Genomic DNA, 18,857 nt, shown 5'->3' on the forward strand with positions numbered 1-18,857 from the left:
GCATCACCTTGCACTTGCTCACATTAAACGTCATCTGCCATTTAGCCGCCCAGTCTCCCAGTCTCGTAAGGTCCTCTTGTAATTTTTCACAATCCTGTCGCGAGTTAACGACTTTGAATAACTTTGTGTCATCAGCAAATTTAATTACCTCGCTAGTTACTCCCATCTCTAAATCATTTATAAATATATTAAAAAGCAGCGGTCCTAGCACAGACCCTTGAGGAACCCCACTAACTACCCTTCTCCATTGTGAATACTGCCCATTTAACCCCACTCTCTGTTTCCTATCCTTCAACCAGTTTTTAATCCACAATAGGACATTTCCTCCTATCCCATGACCCTCCAATTTCCTCTGTAGCCTTTCATGAGGTACCTTGTCAAACGCCCCATCCCGCACGGGTTCCATTACCAACTGCTGGAATAGTTCCTCCTGTAGAGAATCCAAGATCCCCTGCTTCTAAACCCCCCACAACAGGGATATCCCAATCAACTTCTGGCATATTAAAATCACCTATTAGTAGTACTTCCCCTTTCACAGCTATTTACTTAATGTCTTCAATTAAATCTCTATACACTATTTATTTATTTATTTATTGCATTTGTATCCCACATTTTCCCACCTATTTGCAGACTCAATGTGGCTGACATGGTTAAATAACATTGTCATTCCAGGATCTTAGATACAGTAGTATTGTGCATAGTTTAGGTAGGGGAAGAAAGGAGAAGGAAGGGAGAGATTAGGGTAGTTATAGAGGGTGGGTTTTCATAACTGATTGGGTTGGTGAGGGATATTGGTGAGGTTATCTGTTATCAGTTCTCATTGTAGGCTTTGCTAAAGAAGTGTGTCTTCAGAGATTTGCGGAAGATAGTTATTTCGTTGATTGTCTTCAGGTCTTTAGGTAGTGCATTCCGTAACTGCTTACTCATGTAGGAGAAGGTAGCAGCATGCATCAGTTTGTATTTTAGTCCTTTACAGCTGGGGAAGTGCAGGTTGAGGAAGTTGCGGGATGACCTTGTAGCGTTTCTGGGAGGTAGGTCTACAAGATTTAGCATGTAGATTGGGGCGTCTGCGTGAATGATTTTATGTACAATCGTGCAGATCTTGAACGCAATTCATTCCTTAATTGGGAGCCAGTGAAGTTTCTCTCTTAAGGGTAATTGTCTGTGAAGGAGGCCTGTATATCACACCAATGTAAATACATTTGCCATTTCTTCTTTCCAGATTGACCCAAAGTGCCTCATCCTTACCCTGTAGGTACTGCAGTTGTAAAGCATTAATATTTAATACAAGGCTAGATTCTATATCTGGTGCTGAAAAAAGGCTATTCTATATGCTGTGCTTAAAGTTAGGCACAGTTTATAGAATAGAGCTTATGCCCAGAAATCATGTCTAAATATAGGGATGTCCATTTGCACCAACTGAAACGTGGTGCAAATATACATGCCTACATTAGACACATATTGTCCCGTTCCGGGCCCTTACCTGGCGCCCCGCGAATCGGAGCGGGGGGCTGGGGCGTCCGGGGAGCGCGGGCCGACGGGGGAAGGTTGCCCCGAGGATCGCCGCGACGGCTGGTTGCCCCGAGGCCGGCGACCCAGGGGAACTAGCGCCGGTCTCGGGGAAAGGGATCCGCCGGACAAGATGGCGGCGCCGGCGTCAGCGTCCTCCTCGCTGTGGCAGGACCAGCGAGGAGGCTCCGCCCACTTGCGCCGGATTGGCACATCGTCAGAGGAACTCCGCCCATTGGACAGAGGGACCAATCCGGTCCCCGTTACCGGCTGGGGCGGAGAGGATTGGTCCAGCGGTTCCCCAGCCAGAACAAGCGGGGGATTTAAACGGAAGCACGGAGGGGAACCGATGCTTCCGTTTCCTTGTTCGAAGCCCTCGAGCTAGCGGTTTCCAAGACGGTGTTCGTGCCTCGTGTCTGCCAGCCGTCCTGCTAGCTCCTTCCAAGACTGTGTTTGGATCTCAAGCCTGCTAGCCGTCCTGCTAGCCATTTCCAAGACTGTGTTTTGTTCTCAAGTCTGCTAGCCGTCCTGCTAGCCATTTCCAAGACTGTGTTTTGTTCTCAAGTCTGCTAGCCGTCCTGCTAGCCATTTCCAAGACTGTGTTTTGTTCTCAAGTCTGCTAGCCGTCCTGCTAGCCATTTCCAAGACTGTGTTGTGTTCTCAAGTCTGCTAGCCGTCCTGCTAGCCCCTTCCAAGACTGTGTTTGGAGCTCAAGCCTGCTAGCCGTCCTGCTAGCCCCTCCCAAGACCGTGTTTTGTTCTCACGCCGGCTAGCCGTCCTGCTAGCTATTTCCAAGACTGCGTTTGTCCCTCAAGCCAGCTAGCCGCCCCGCTAGCTGTTTCCAAGACTGTGTTTGTTCCTCATGACTGCTAGCCGTCCTGCTAGCTAGTTCCAAGACTGCGTTTGTTCCTGTTGTCATCGAACCGTCCGGTTAAGCCACGTTACCAAAGACTCTGTACCCACAGCCAGCCAGGCCAGCCGTCGCCCCGTGGTTCCAGCAGTCCTGCTGGCCGCCCGCAGCTGAGGGCTCAACCCTCGGTGAACGGCGGTCGCCGCAGGTGAAGACTCGGGGTGCGCGGTTATTTCCTGGGCCTCATAGAGCTCGGGAGAACTCGAGAGCTCACCTCCACCCGAGTGACCTCAGGGCCGCGACACATATCCCAGTTGTTCTTTAACAACCCATGTTAATTTTAGGAATGCCTCTGACACTACCATTTCTGTCCCCCCTTTTTCAGATTGCACATGTTTATGAACATACATGCCAATTAAATCTAATTAGTGTCAATAATTGCTTGTTAAAAAGCCAATTATTGGTGCTAATTAGCACTTTCTGGTAACTTTCATAGAATTAGGGGAATAATGCCACTCTTCCTGTCTTTCCTGAACAGTTTATATCCCAGCACAACTATATCCCAATCATGGCTCTCTGTGAACCATGTCTCTGTGATCACCACTAAATCCAAATCAGCCTCTTCCATTATAGCCTCAAGATCTAAAACTTTATTTCCAATACTTCGGGCATAGTATATACTGTTTTCCAGATGTTGCCCCTTTTTCCCATTTGTGTAGAGATATTTAAATTTTCAATTACCTGAGGTCTTGTACTTACTTGGGGGCTTTGATCACCCTGCCCCAACGATTCTAGTTTAAAGCCCTCTTCAGTAGGTTAGCCAGTCTGCTGCTGAAAACACTTCTTCCCTTCTTTGATAGGTGGTCACCATCTCTGCTCAGCAGACCTTGAAAAAGTATTCCTTGGTTCAGGAAGCCAAAATGCTCCTGATGACACCATCTGACAGTCACATATTCATCTCCAGGAGGTGAGCTTCTCTGCCTTGGCCTTTACCCTCATCAGGGAGGATCAACGAGAACACCACCTGTGCACCTGTCTGTTACACCCTCTCTCCCAGAGCCATGAATCATTTGTGCCAACTTCGATAAGCAGCATTGGATAATAGTCATTAGGCTTGAAGAGTCTTGGCAAGCTCTCTGTAACATTTTGAATTTTGGCACCTGGCAGCAGTGGCGTAGCCACAGGTGGGCTTGGGTGGGCCAGGGCCCACCCATTTATGGCTCAGGCCCACCCAACAGTAGCACATGTTTAGTGGTAACTGGTGGGAATCCTAAGCTCCGCCAGCTGAAGATTTCCCCCTGATGGTAATGAACATGCTACTCTCCACAACACTGGCACCTGTGCATGCTCAGTTTTCAGTGCATGCTTGCTGCCAAGGTGGAAAGAAGCGTTTCCCACTGGCTGAGATAAATTTTTTTTGGAGGGGGGGGGGGGAGAATACTTGGTGCCCACCCAATTCTTGCCCAGGCCCACCCAAAAGCTGTTGTCTGGCTACGCCCCTGCCTGGCAGAAAGCACACCTCCTGGGACATCGTGTCTGATCTGCAGATGGATGCCTCTGTACCCCTCAGAAGAGAATTGCCAACCACTACTACGTTTCTTTTCTTAGTCACTGATCCAGCAACTTTGTGGATTTCGAGCTCCGATTCCTCCTCTCTCTGGGATGCTCTCATCTCTTCCACTTCCAGGGCTGCATATCGTTTCTTCAGTTTGAGGACAGGTGGAGTCATGGCATTGATCCTGCAGGGTCTCGTGATCTGAATCCAGTTGTCCTCTTTCAGCACAGCTTCTTCTTCCCCAGTGCTGGAACTCTTTGATGCTTCATGAAACATTTCATCAATGTATTTCTCATTTTCGCTGATGCTTCTCAACCTTGCCACCTCTTCTCTCAGTTCTTTGACTTATTTCAGGAAGGATTCAAGCTGAAGGTGAGTTACATTCAGCTACAATAGATATTTACCTGTCCTGCGAAGGCTTGCAATCTAGGTTTGTACCTGAGGCCATCATGGGTAATAGACCTGCCCAAAATCACAGGGAGCAATAGTAGGATTTGAATGCTAGCTTTGGTTGTTCTCAGCCTATTGCTCTAACCACTAGGAAACTCATTCACTCCAGTACAGAAGAAGCAAACCTTCTTAAATGGAAAGGTAGTTCTACAAGTGATATGAAGATTCAAAGGGTACCCTTGGATCAACATTAGGAAAAAATGTTTTTATGGAAAGGCTGGTGGTTATATTGGAACACCTTCTCAAAGTGAAAGACGGAGGCTAGAATGGTAGAGAACTTCAAGAAGAAAAGCACAGAAGGTCCTTGGCAGAAAAATACTGAAGAGAGTTGTGACAGGCTGCAAGTACAAAAATAACTAATACTAAAACTCCTAGCAGAAGTATCGGTGCTGTGATATCAGGCAGATAAAAAGACTAAAGTTTTCAGCAGTGGCATAGCCATGAGTGGGCCTGGGTGGGCCAGGGCCCACCCTATTTGGACTCAGACCCACCCAAAATTATGGCACTCTTGCTATGGCTGACAGAGATCCTTGAACCCCACCAGCTAAAGATTTTCTCCTCCTCAGGCAGCCGGTGCTCTTCCAAATGGCAGCTGACACCAACACCAGCCCCTCTGCGCATGCTTAGTTTTCACACATGCACAGCCTGCTGGCCGTGGCATCAGCTCGAGGAAAGTGCTGCTGACTGCATTTGGAAGAGCACTGACTGCCTGAGCAGGAGGAAATCTTCAGCTGCCAGATTTGAAGATCCCCTCCTGCTCAGGTATTTAATATTTTGAGCTTGCAGGTGGAGGGAGGGATGAAGAGCAAAGAGCGGAGCAAAGAAGAGCAAAGGGGAGCCAGGGATGGGAGGAGGGAGGGGATGAATTCCATGCCCATCCACCTTGGACTCATGCCCACCCAAAATTGCCTATCTCTGGCTACGCCCCTGGTTTGCAGGTGAGAGAGGTAAAGCCTCCATGCTGTGCCTCTGACCTTATCTTTCTTTTTCCTCACCATATTTTAAAGCTGGTGTTCCAGCAAACACTGATGGTGGGCAGGGCTTGGGACTCAAGAAACTGATTTATGAAGGACTGGCTTTCTGGCAAGCTAAAGGAAAGTCAGAGGGAATGATTTCCCAATGTGTTTGCTCATTTCTAGAAATAGAGCTAGAGGACTGGCGGGGGAATTTAAAGTACCCGGATACCATTTTCCCTTTTTTTTGCCACTGTATTTTGCCTTGAAATAGGGCCAGAGGACTGGCTGGATGGGTCACAGAAAGAAAGGTCTAGGAGTGGAAAAGGACAGCATTTGTTTTCAACTGATTGCACACTGCTGATCACAAACTCACAGAAGGCCGGAGTTCAGCGGCAAATGGCTACATGAGACAATAGTTTTATTTTTCATTATTGTGTGGGTTTGTTTCTGCTTTCTGGGCAAATCCAGGCCAGCTCAATGACTGAGAAGCTGCAGCGGGCAGCCTAAGAGAAGGAGAGTCTGCAGCCAAGAGGGATAGATATTGGATACTTTTTTTGGAACTGGTTCAAACCAGGGGCGTAGCTAGACTTTGGCGGGAGGGGGGTCCAGAGCCCGAAGTGAGGGAGCACATTTTAGCCCCCTCCCCTGGTGCCACCGACCCCCCCCCCCCCCCCCGCCAACCCTCTCGACCCCCCCTCCCACTGCCAACCCGCCGTCGCCTACCTTTGCTGGCAGGGGACCCCAACCCCCGCCAGCCAAAGTCCTCTTCTTCTCGCAAAAGGCTTCCTTCTGTTTCTGACGTCCTGCAGATTCCCCCTGGCCCCACATAGCTACGCCACTGGTTCAAACACAGACATCAGAGCACTGAATGGAATACAGCAGGCAAGGTTTATAGAGTAGCGCTAAGTATGTTTATTTCTGTGCCGATTTTTTAGGTAACAACACAAAAAACAACCACAGAAGTGGAGAAACTGGATCTGCTACGAGGAGAAATGCAGAGACAAGGGAGTAGTGTGATCAACTTCCAAGCAAAACCAAGGAGACGAGAGATGGAAAAATATTCTTTAATAGTAGATAAGACTCAACACAGCACCGTGTTTCGGTGAACACCACCTGCCTCAGGAGTCTTTAAAAAGACTAATGAATGGTTAATATGCAAATTACGTGGATAAAAGCATCAATGGAGCTTAAAGTGAGATCAAGTCCAATGAGAACTAAACAAGAAAATCGCTGATACAAAATATTTTTCTCATCTCCTTGGTTTTGCTTGGAAGTGTCCTGTTGATCACGCTACTCCCTTGTCTCTGATTTTTTAGATGCTGTATATTGACTCTAGTCCCATATTTGTAATTATTAAGATTACTAATCAGCCTTCCAATATTCATTAGCCCAAGACACAATTCTATTATTACTATCATGCAGCACTGCATGTTCACACTTTTATTCCATAGTATTACATGCATTTATGTTCTTTTATGTTATATAAAAGCAATAATACTGCTCAATGAGTTAACAACAATTGAAATATATTTTCATCATACTCAAAATAAAATATAAAGACATTATATATAGCTAAAATAAAACAGACAGACCCCACACAGAGACAACAACCTCCTAGTGCAGCTTTTATCATCCTATATTTACCGTCATTTACAGGTCCTGCCTCGACTTACCCTTTAACAATTTACACCTGTAACATTCCATAAAGCTACATAGTTTCTCCCCCAGGAGTGCCGCAAACCGTAAATGCACACTGTCGCCATGTGCTCCCGTCATGCTCCCACCCCACCCACTTTCCTGACATCAGCAAGGGAAGCCAATGGACAGGGTGCAATTGTGACGCACCAGCCACACATAGCTAGTTATGGTCCTCTTCTCCCCCACCCCCCCAAGTATCTACACTCTTTGGATCAGGGGCGTAGCTAGGAGGGGCCATGGGGGCATGGGTCCCCACAGATTAAGCCCTGGCCCCCTCTACTTTTGACCCCTCTCCCGCCACTTTGGACCCCCCTCCCGCCGCCAACCCTTCCCTGTCTCTGCCACTGCCAGGTACCTTTGCTGACGGGGGTCCCCAACCCCCGCCAGCCAAAGTCTTCAGCGCCAGTCGACTCTGGCGCCTTCGCTGATGATCTGACATCCTGCATGCACATCCTGCATAGGGCTACATACAGAAAGTACACGCAGGATGTCAGGAGTTAAAAACATATCATCAGTGAAGGTGCTGGTCGACTGGTGCTGAAGAAGACTTCGGCTGGCGGGGGTTGTGGACCCCCGTCAGCAAAAGTACCTGGCGGCGGCAACGGGGGAGAGTCGGTGTTGGCGTCCAAAGTGGTGGTGGGTGTCGGCGGGCTAAACTGTGCCTCCCCACCTCGGGCTCTGGACCCCCCTCCCGCCGAGGTCTGGCTATGGCCCTGCCTTGGATGATTACCAGCAGTACAAATTTATTTGTCTTACCTTGTGACTTGAGTCCGTGTGCCAAAATCAAGGGACCTCATAGACTGCAGCACTTCAATACAGCCCATGTACTAAGAAAAAGCAAAGAACAATAACAGTGATCTCTGCAAAACCTTGGATTACTTCTCTCCTTACAACTCCACAGAATGAACAATGATCATAATTTTAGAACCTCTGACAGTTGCCTAAGCCTCTCTCTTTACATGTATGTCTATGTGTCTGTGTACATTTTCACATTTTTCCCCTGATTTTCACACATTTTTGGTTCCTTTTGCACATTCCTGTTAGTTGAAACTTTTTCATGCACACTGGAACTGTTTAATGCATGTTATTGACGTGCAGGCAGATTTTAGATTGATGTGTGAATTCCTCTCTGCTAAATGCAGAACCTCTTGTAAAGCAGGTGCAGGACTGAGGAATTGGCAATGTTAGAAACCTAAATGTGGGGAAAACAAATGTAGAATTTTCTCACCCCACACACACACACATATATGTAGGACCAGCTTACTACAATCGCTGCTCACTCAGTAAAGGGCCCAGATCCCAGCATTGGCAGCTTTCAAGGCATCTGTTCCCCACCCTCCTGCAGCCAGACAACCTCCTCGACGCAAACCCCCTCCCGCAGCAACCACCCTTCTGATACTACAACCCCCTGATGCAGTAACCCCCCTCCACCACAGCAGTATACCTCCCAGGCAGGGCATCTACATGGTAACAGCCCCCCAGCATGTGGTAACCCCTACATGAGACTACAACCCCCCCCCCCCCCAAGGCCCCCCAGCAGCTGTTGTAGCATAACATAGTAACATAGTAGATGACGGCAGAAAAAGATCTGCACGGTCCATCCAGTCTGCCCAACAAGATAAATTCATATGTGCTACTTTTTATTTGTACCTGTCCTCTCACATAAGAGGTCTGTGAGAACAATTTTCATAGTTTAATTGGGATTGTGATCTCTCTAGCATTCCCACTTTGCCTTGTACCCCTGAGGTAGCACATGAGTGGGCAAAACATGGACCTCGTTGGGTGACTTTTTCTAATAAAGACGTTTGCATTTTAACTACTTTTGGACGTTAATATTTACAACAGGTCTATGGCTCATGTAAATGTTACCGCCTAGATGTGACATTTACACACATAGGACCAAATTCTGTATATGGTGTTGAAAAATTGGCGTAAAAAAAATGAGCACTAAGCACTATAAATAGTGCTCTGAGTTGGGTGCTGTTTGCTAGGATCCACACCTAACTTTTAGGCGTGAGGATTTACACCAACTAAAATCGGGAGTACATCCCCATGCTCAAATTAGGCACAGATCGGGCGTATTCTGTAACAGTATGTGCAAATTCTTGGAATACTCGTTACCCTCTCATGGCCATGACCCCCTTTTCAGATCCACGCACTAGAACTTACACTCGTATCTTTGTAGAATACGCCTAGCAAGATGCGTGTATAAATTCTAATTGTTGCCAATTAGCACTGATAATTATTAGTATCCAATTACTAGTGCTAATTGGTTCATTATTCAATTAAATTGCATGTGGAAATTGGGCACATGCTCATATTTCTGCATGCAATTTTGAGCACCATATATAGAATCCGGGAAATAATTTACAGTATTCTGTGAATTACCCTCTAATAATTATGTGTTATGCCATTTTTGTGCACAGAATAGTGTTGAGGCACGCTACTACCATTTATGTAAAAGTACACACTTCAATTATTGGAACAGTAATGGAAGCCATGCTGAAGGAAAGGATAGTGAATTTCCTGGAAGCAAATAAGTTGCAAGATCCGAGACAACATGGTTTTACCAAAGGGAAATCATGTCAAACGAATCTCATTGAATTCTTTGACTGGGTGACCGGAGAATTAAATCAAGGACGTGCTATGGACGTAATCTACTTAGATTTCAGCAAAGCTTTTGACACGGTTCCCCACAGGAGGCTCTTGAATAAACTAGAAGGGCTGAAGATAGGACCCGAAGTGGTGAACTGGATTAGGAACTGGTTGACGGGCAGACGCCAGAGGGTGGTGGTAAATGGAGTTCACTCGGAGGAGAGAAAGAGAGTAGTGGAGTGCCTCAGGGATCGGTGCTGGGGCCGATTCTATTCAATATATTTGTGAGTGATATTGCTGAAGGTTTACAAGGTAAAGTTTGCCTTTTTGCGGATGACATTATGATTTGCAACAGAGTGGACACCCCGGAGGGAGTGGAAAGCATGAAAAAAGATCTGCAGAAGCTAGAAGAATGGTCTAACGTTTGGCAATCAACATTCAATGCGAAGAAATACAAAGTGATGCACTTAGGGAGTAGAAATCCACGGGAGACGTATGTGTTAGGCGGGGAGAGTCTGATAGGTACGGACGGGGAGAGGGATCTTGGGGTGATAGTATCTGAGGACCTGAAGGCGACGAAACAGTATGACAAGGCGGTGGCCGTAGCTAGAAGATTGCTAGGCTGTATAGAGAGAGGTGTGACCAGCAGAAGAAAAGAGGTTTTAATACCCCTGTATAAGACGTTGGTGAAGCCCCACCTGGAGTACTGTGTTCAGTTTTGGAGGCCGTATCTTGTGAAGGATGTGAAAAAAATGGAAGGGGTGCAAAGAAAAGCTACGAGAATGGTATGGGATTTGCGTTACAAGACGTATGAGGAGAGACTTGCTGACCTGAACGTGTATACCCTGGAGGAAAGGAGAAACAGGAGTGATATGATACAGACGTTCAAATATTTGAAAGATATTAATCTGCAAACGAACCTTTTCCGGAGAGGGGAAGGTGGTAGAACTAGAGGACATGAAATGAGATTGAAGGGGGGCAGACTCAAGAAAAACGTCAGGAAGTATTTTTTTTCACGGAGAGAGTGGTGGATTCTTGGAATGCCCTCCCCCGGGAGGTGGTGGAGAGGAAAACGGTAACGGAATTCAAACATGCATGGGATAAACATAAAGGAATCCTCCTCAGAAGGAAGGGATCCCCAGAAGCTTAGCCGGCGGTGGGAGGCAGGGCTGGTGGTTGGGAGGTGGGGATAGTGCTGGGCAGACTTCCACGGTCTGTGCCAGAGTCGGTGGTGGGTGGCGGGGCGGGTGGTTGGGAGGTGGGGATAGTGCTGGACAGACTTATACGGTCTGTGCCCTGAAAAAGACAGGTACAAATCAAGGTAAGGTATACACAAAAAATGACACATGTGAGTTCATCTTGTTGGGCAGACTGGGTGGACCGTGCAGGTCTTTTTCTGCCGTCATCTACTATGTTACACTTACCTGTGTGGCTGGCAGTATTCTATAAATCTAATTGCGCAGAAAGCACTTCCATGTAGGCAACCTGTTCTAGAATAAGGGGGATGATGTCCATGGTGGGTGTTGGGGTGATGTTGATGGTTGAGTTTAATTATTAAAACTAGAACGTCTAGAGGGGATGCAAGTGTAAAAGGTCTTACACCGGCCCTGCCCCAGTCCTACCACCGACCCCTTAGCCCATAAAACTCCACACACCAAGCCAGCAACAGGACTTTGCTTTATCTACTGCTGTTTCTTTTACATGTGGCTCTGACAATGCTATAGCCTAGTGGTTAGTAAGTAGGCTTTGAACCTGAGGAACTGGGTTCAACTCCCACTGCATCTCCTTGTGACTCTGAGCAAGTCAAAATAAATACCTGTAATATAATATGTAAACTGCTGTGATTGTAACCACAGAAAGGCAGTATATCAAGTCCCATCTCCCTCCCCCTCCAATCTTGATACCAGGTAGACTATCCTTAGTTTTCTCAGGTGATTAGTGTAGTGTTATCGCAGCAAAGCTGAACACTGTTACAGCAGCAGAAAAGGAGCCATCCATCTGCCAGTTCAGCGTTGGGAAATATATGTTCTGAGGGGTCAGACTCCCTTTTTTTGCACAAATTAAACAGGGACGGAGGTTAGCTAAAGGCTCGAACACACTTGTTAAACACAGATTGAGTGAGGATGGATGAGGATGATGGCTACAGGCCCAGAGTCTCTTGTTTTACACACATTGGAGGGGGCCCAGCTGAAGGTTCACAACCATGTGTTTTATACACCTGACATCAATTTTTTGGAAAAGCATCTGATGGGAGAGTGCATTTGGGAGAAAAACCCAAACTCAATATCAGTCTTAAAAACCTGAATCAAACATATGCGACAGGTAGTCTGAAACAATGCACAGAAAAGGACACAAATTTAACTACATGAAATAAAGCTTTTTCACAGGCACATCCCTAAAAACAATTCACGTACTGTGCTGCTGAGCGGCTTACTGAAAACTGCCACCACAATTATTAGAATGGTGTTCACCCTACAAGGATGTGAATCATACAAGGTCATTAATGGAAATGTCTACATACCATAAATTGTGACCTTTTTTCCCTCATTAAAAAACTACCTTTGAGTACATTCTGCAGTAATCATTTGTAAAATCCCTTTGCAATTTACAATTGTTTAAAATCTCAGTTCTATTAGATAAGAAGTGCTAGGCAGCCTTTACACTCAGTTATCTCTGATAAAATGAAACCTTCAGAGGAGTCGATGAGTCAGACTTGGAGATCATATGATGACTAAGTCCATTCTTGCATTCTGGGTCCTTGCGTGGGAAGCTACTCTGAGCAGAGCTGAAAAAACTCAATAGCACTTTTTTTTTCAATAAATTGCCATGAAGAGGAGAGGCACTGATCTTATCACTGTCTCACAAAAGGACCTTTTACTTAAAGCTAGTATGTGCAATAAGAACCATGTGCACCCTTCCTCCAGGGTTCCACGTCGCATTATAAAACTTTTTCTGTTAGTTATATTATTTCTTGACCTCACACTGAATTACAGAGTGTTCCAGCCAAAGCACTTCCACAGGATACAAACTGGAAATGGATGTGAAATCTTCTACATCTGTAGGGCAGGGGCGTAGCCACGGGTGGGCCTGGGTGAGCACAGGCCCACCCACTTAAGCCCAAGGCCCACCCAGGAATGGTGCACCCCGACCACCCATGATCCCTTCCCTCCACTCCCACCTTGTCGTCTCACAGATCCAACACCTTTTTTTTCCTCCCTGTTTCTGCTGGTGCTTCCAGCTTGCAGGATTGGTGCTACCCGGCGGCGATTCACAGATACACAGACAGGCTCCGATGTTCGCTGTGCTGCGTCACACGGCGCCCTCACTGATGCAACAGCGCAACTTCCTATTTAGGACAGGGCGTGGAAGAGGGAACACTGGAACTACAGTGCGAAGAGGTGCCGGACCTGAGACTGGAGGCGGGGAAGGGAGAAAAGTGCTGGACCGGTTGGGGGGGCACAAGAGGGACGGGAGAAAAGTGTTGGATGAACTGAGAGGGGTGCGAGAAATAGAAATGTTGCACATAAGGGTGAAGGAGAGGGAGAGGTGGTGCATGGGGAAATGGGGAGAAACGTTGGACAAGACAGTGGAAGGGAGGAAGGGAGAGATGCTGAATGAGGGGGGGGGGGGGAACGAGAGAAATGTTGGACCTGGGGAACAAAGGAGGGGGAGAGAGAGAAATGGACATGGCAAAGGAAGGGCATGAATGCTGCATGGGAGGGAGGGAGGGGAAGAGAGAAGTTGGCTCTGGGGTACAAGGGAGGGGGATAGAGAGATGTAGGACATGATGAGAGGCAGGAAGAGATGCATAGGTGGAGAGGGGGAGAGAAGTAGATGGATCCAGGAGCAGATGAAAATGATGGAGAGATGCCAGACAATGGGATTGAGGGAAGAGAGAAGGAGATATGCTGGACCATGGGGAACAGGACAGGAGGGAAGAGAGAACGGACAGGATATATCAGGCTACAAAGGTGGGGATGGAAGAAAGAGAGAGCAGATGCTGGGCTAGAAAGGTGGAGGAAGGAAGGCGCTGGGAATGGTGGAACCATGTGGGAGAGGCCAGGAAGGGGAGGAGAAGGGTGGCAAGAAAATAGATGACAGCATAGTGATTACAGAGGGTAGAAATATGGTCATGGAGAATAGATTAAAGATGGAAGGGAATGGAAGCCTGGGGAAGGAGTGAGATGGGGAATGAGAGAGCTAGTGGGTGAAAGAAGAAGATAGAAATCTGATAGGTAGCTGAAAAGTAAAAAGGAGGAGAAGGAGGTTGAAATTTGAGTTGACAGAGGCAGAAAAGAAAAAAATGAGAGGACAGAACTAAAAAGGAATGACCATTATATCAGAGGTAGTTGTAGTGTGGGAATAGACAGCAGAGAGAAGACAAATGTACAGCAGCCACTTGAAGGAGAATTAGTAGATGACAGACAGGAAATTGGAACCAACATAATGGAAAAATAAAACATCCAGACAACAAAGGTAGAAAAAAGCATTTTATTTTGAATGTTTTAAATGGAATATATTAGCTTTCGGAAATGTGCATAGCAATTGTCTTTACATTGTGTTCAATAGAAAGGAAATGCATTTCTGTTGTTATTTCTCCAGTGTTGTGGTATATGTTAAGTTTAATTTCTTGGGGTTCTCAATTCAATTTTTGTGTAAATATTTTAATTTCTAATTTGTGATCCCTTGGTCTGTATTTGGTGAAGGTCTGTCGGTGTGATTAGTATTGGCAGGTGGGGAAATTGGAGGGGAGGCAGGGAGGAGAGGGGATCAGAGAAAGTGCCCTCCTTTATTTTCTGACCTGGGCCATAGCATGTCTAACACTGGCCCTGACCCTTGCTTTATAACTGGTGGGGAACCCCAAGCATCCCCAGCTGGGAACCTCCTCCGAGGGCAGCCAGAATTCCCTTCTGCCAGACTCTCCAGTCAGTGACAGCATCCTTGAGCCACCGACTACTAAGTTCGCATGTGGTGCTGGCATTAGTGGCTTAGGGACATTGCTGCTGCCTGCCGAGCTTGGTGGAGGGGAGGTCTGGCTGCCTTCGGAGAAAGTCTTCAGCTAACAGAGCTTGAGGATCCTCATTAGCTAAAGTATTTATATTTTGAGGTGGAGGTATGGCAAGGCAGAGATAATTTTGTGCCCACCCACTTTAGGCTCAGGCCCACCCAAAACTGGCTGTCTGGCTACGCCACTGCTGTAGGGTTTCTCAACCCAGTCCTCAGGGAACCCCAAGCCAGTCTGGTTTTTCAGGATATCCACAATGATGCATGAAATATATCTCATGCATATTCATTGTGGATATCTTGAAAACCAGACTGGGTTGAGAAACCCTGCTGTAGTTTAATAAAGGTCTCTTGGGGGTGGGGGATGCCCTCTTTCGTTGGCTGCTCTGGGCACCACATGTAGCTCCATACACATTTGCCCCCTCTGTCTTGATGTAGAGCTGCCCCCTCTCTATCACCAAACCTTGATCTGGCTACTATCACTGTCTCCTCTTTCAGCTGCTGGCTGCTCTGGGTGCCAGGCCTCATGCATGCTGCCAGCTGTCCTATCTCATGGTATCTACTTCCTCCTGCGTATTCCCACTCTGTACAGGACAATGAACAAACACAGGCCCAATTTTACTGCATTTCTCTTCTAGCACTGTTATTAAAGGAAAAGATGTAACAAGTCATTTTCTGCATGAGGGATTTGGATTTTACTTTTCTAAACATTTACTTTCCCTATATTTTAGTTTAATTTAAACATTTATGTTCCACTTTGTCCAGAAAGTTCTAGGCTTATTATTAAGGATTTGATAATTTACAGAGAAATAGAAAACACACTGAAATTTACCATCAGGTACATCCCTGTCAACATAAACATAATCAGATTCTCCAATCCTCCATATATTCAATTCATGTTCCCACTGTATTATCCCAGATATTTAAAAAACCCCATAAACTATCAATATAGGGCAAATCTGAAGTTTTCCAAATTGGATGTCTCCCAGATATTTTATCATTTCCAGAAGAAAAGCAACATTTCTCAGTAGTCTCACAGTATTAAAATTAACCATCAAATCCATCAATTCTAATACAAAACACAATTGGGTTTTCCAATCCTACATAAATTCTATATATAGTCCCTTTAACTGAATATCCCTGCCTTGTATGTGTGTCTCTGTTCTCTTCCCTCTGGCCTATGTCGCAGGGGCGTGGCCACAGGCGGGCCTGGACGGGCCCAGGTCCAGCCACCTTTGCTCCAGGCCCGCCCACCCTAACTAGCCCCAACCCAACCAGTGACGTAGCTCTCCCAAGTGAGGCTCCAATCTTTTCCTGCCTCTTCTGCCCGCTCTCCCCATCCGCGTGGTCTGCTCACTTTTACTGCCCTGAAGCGCCATTCTCCCTGCAGCACCAGCGATTCCCATAGTCAGCCTTCTGCCAGCACGCGTCGTCGGGGCCTCTTCTCAGGCGCATCCCGTCTACTCTGCAACTTCCTGTTTTCCGCAAAGGTGGGACGCGCGCCTGAGGAGAGGCCCCGACGACGCACGCTGGCAGAAGGCTGACTATGGGAATCGCCGGTGCTGCAGGGAGAACGGCGCTTCAGGGCAGTAAAAATGACCGGAACTGATCATGTGCAGGGGGCGGGGGGGGGGGGAGAGGGCAGCGGGTGGAGAGGAAATACGAGGCCAGTGCCCACCCAGTCCACCTTCAGGCCCATCTAAAAATTGAACTCTGGCTACGCTACTGCCTATGTGCTTGTGATCTTCTCTCTTCTGTAGGTCTCTCTTTGATCATCAATCTTCTCCATCCATCCATAACCAGCCTTAGCTGAGGTGATGCCCTGGGCAGTCAATGAGAGAGAGAACGCTCCCCCAGAGACCTGAGAAGCAGTGAGGGACATGCCTCTATAACTGTGGTGCCCCTGTTCCAGCCTCATGGCCCTAAAGCCATTCCTTTATCTGTCTCTCTTATGAAGGGAGGGGCTATAGAACAGAGATGCAAGGGGAGTGTCAGGAGAAAGAAGAACATATCTCACCTGTGTGAGTCTCTGCCTGGCTCTTTCCCCTCACTGTTATCATCCTCTGCACTCTTTTCCTTCTCTCCCTCCCCAGTTGTCTCTATTCTTCTCTCTTCTCTCCTTCCCTATATGCCTTTGCTCTTTCCTCACATCTCCCTTCCAGTGCGTCTCTGCCCCTTTTTAACCCCCTCTCAAGCTGTCCACCTGCAGTCCTGCTCTGTCTACTGCTTTTATAAATGTAATCTCCTGTTAAATTGGGATTACTGAAAGATAGCCCTGTGAGGACTGCAGTCACTGAGGGAAGTAACTGGGAGGACCCTGTGTAGGAGGAAACCCAGCCCTTGTGAGTATTTATGAAACAAAATGCAGAGGAAACGTGCCCCTGGAGAGAAGAGTGACAGAGGAGGTGGAGTTAAGAGATACTAAAAGAGGAGATTTTGAGCGGGAAGATGTCCTTGGTTTTGCCTCTGACTAAGGGTACCTAGTGAACTCTAATTGTCTGCAAGCCCCTGCCAAGTGACCAGGAAGGGGAAGGGAGATCCTGGAGCACCATTTGCAATTGGGCAGAAATTAAGGAGCAGTTATTGCCATGTTCACAATATCTGGAGAAGGAATGAGAGCTCCGGTAGGATTCAGGAATCCTATCCAGGAGCGGGACTTAGAGCAGAAAAGCGTCTGCTCAAGGCCAGAGTGTGACCCAGCGAGGTGCACTCGCGGAAGAAGGATAGCCCTAAAGGGGTCTGTGACTGATGGAAGAGGAGAGATTGAGAGCAAGAGAAATTTAGTCCTTGTAAACTGACATCTGACTACCAGAATAGGCATGGACAGGAGGATTTGTCTATATGAAAATAGCCCCAATTTGAGAGATTCCCTGTACATACACCCTAAGGAGGAAAAGGACCTGAATAGGGGTTCCTACAAACACCAATAGCCTTGGCACCAAAACTGTTTCAGAGTTGAAACATTTGGATTGTATCGAAGGAAAATTCAAATTGCTACCTGCCTATTGCAGACAAATTCAATAAAAGTAAAGTTTGTTTATGAAACCTTCCAAAGTGCTATGTGGTTCCTGGACTAAAGAGCGGAGCAGAACCCTGTTTGGTAAAGTGTCTCCCAAACCCCCAGATTGCTATTCTGGACCATTGACCAACTTCCAGCTGGCCTAGAGTTGGACAGAAGGCTTAAGCGTGGTAAGCGTCGCCTGAATGAGCAGTGATTGTTTTATAGGCCTTGGACCAGAGCAAGATCCAGGTGCATGCTAGAGAGGTGAAATTCCTTGATGGCATCAAGGACTGCTTTATGGAGCAGCTGGTTCAGAAGCCAACAACAGGAGGAACAATTCTTAGTGGAGCAAATGATCTGGTGCAGGAGGTAATGGTGTTGGGGCCTCTTGATAACAGTAATCATAACATGATCAGATTTGATATAAGCTCTGGAGTAAGCACACACAGGAAATCCAATACGTTAGCATTAAACTTTCAAAAAGGAGACTATGATAAAATGAGAAAAACGGTGAAAAAAAAGCAGCTGCGAAGGTCAAAAATTTACATTAGGCATGGATGCTATTCAAAAATACCAAGCCCAGGCCAAATATATTCCGTCTATTAAAAAAGGAGGAAGGAAGACCAAACGACAGGGCATGGTTAAAAAGTGAGGTGAAGGAAGCTAGTAGAGCAGAAAAAAAAAAATCCTTCAGAACCTGGAAGAAGGATCTGACTGAAAATAATAGGAAACTGCATAAAGATTGGCAAGTCAAATGCAAAGTGCTGATAAGGAAGGCAAAGAGAGACTTTGAAAAGAAGATTGCATTGCAGGCAAAAACTTTTTTAGGTATATTAAAAGCAAGAAGCCGGGACTTCCGGTGGAGCCGAGCGGCAAGATGGCCGCGCTCTGAGAGAGCTCCGCGACACCGCCGACGGGTCCTCCACCCCCCTGCTCTTAAGAGCCCCTCCACGGCAATTGGCGACACCTAAAGCTCCCCAATACATGCGGGCACATAAGGAAGTCCATTTGGTATGCCCGGGAGTACAGCACAGTTGACGATAGCGGCGAGCGTGATCAGAACCAAAATGGCGACCGGAAGCGCAACGCGCAAGAAGACGGAGAGTTAACAGAACAAGAGGCATAATGCGTAGAGTAAGAACACGGGGGATTGCTTGAGCAAATCCGAAGGAAGAACGGGTTAGTGGATAAGGGGGAGTGCGACTACTTAAATTTATCTGCTTTTCCCGGGTCCCCCCC

The 18,857-nt window shown here is 47.0% G+C and overlaps 1 protein-coding gene across 1 annotated transcript in view; it reads right to left on the reverse strand.

Annotated features, from left to right (window-relative positions):
• The window catches only part of SHC4 (SHC adaptor protein 4), a 147,626-nt gene that overhangs the window by 91,974 nt on the left and 36,795 nt on the right, over nt 1-18,857 (reverse strand). Inside the window, 1 exon segment of the mRNA XM_030190420.1 lies at nt 7,775-7,845. Coding sequence (XP_030046280.1) covers nt 7,775-7,845 — 71 coding nt within the window.

This window comes from Microcaecilia unicolor, chromosome 1 (assembly GCF_901765095.1).
Source record: "Microcaecilia unicolor chromosome 1, aMicUni1.1, whole genome shotgun sequence".
Taxonomy (NCBI): Eukaryota; Metazoa; Chordata; class Amphibia; order Gymnophiona; family Siphonopidae; genus Microcaecilia; species Microcaecilia unicolor.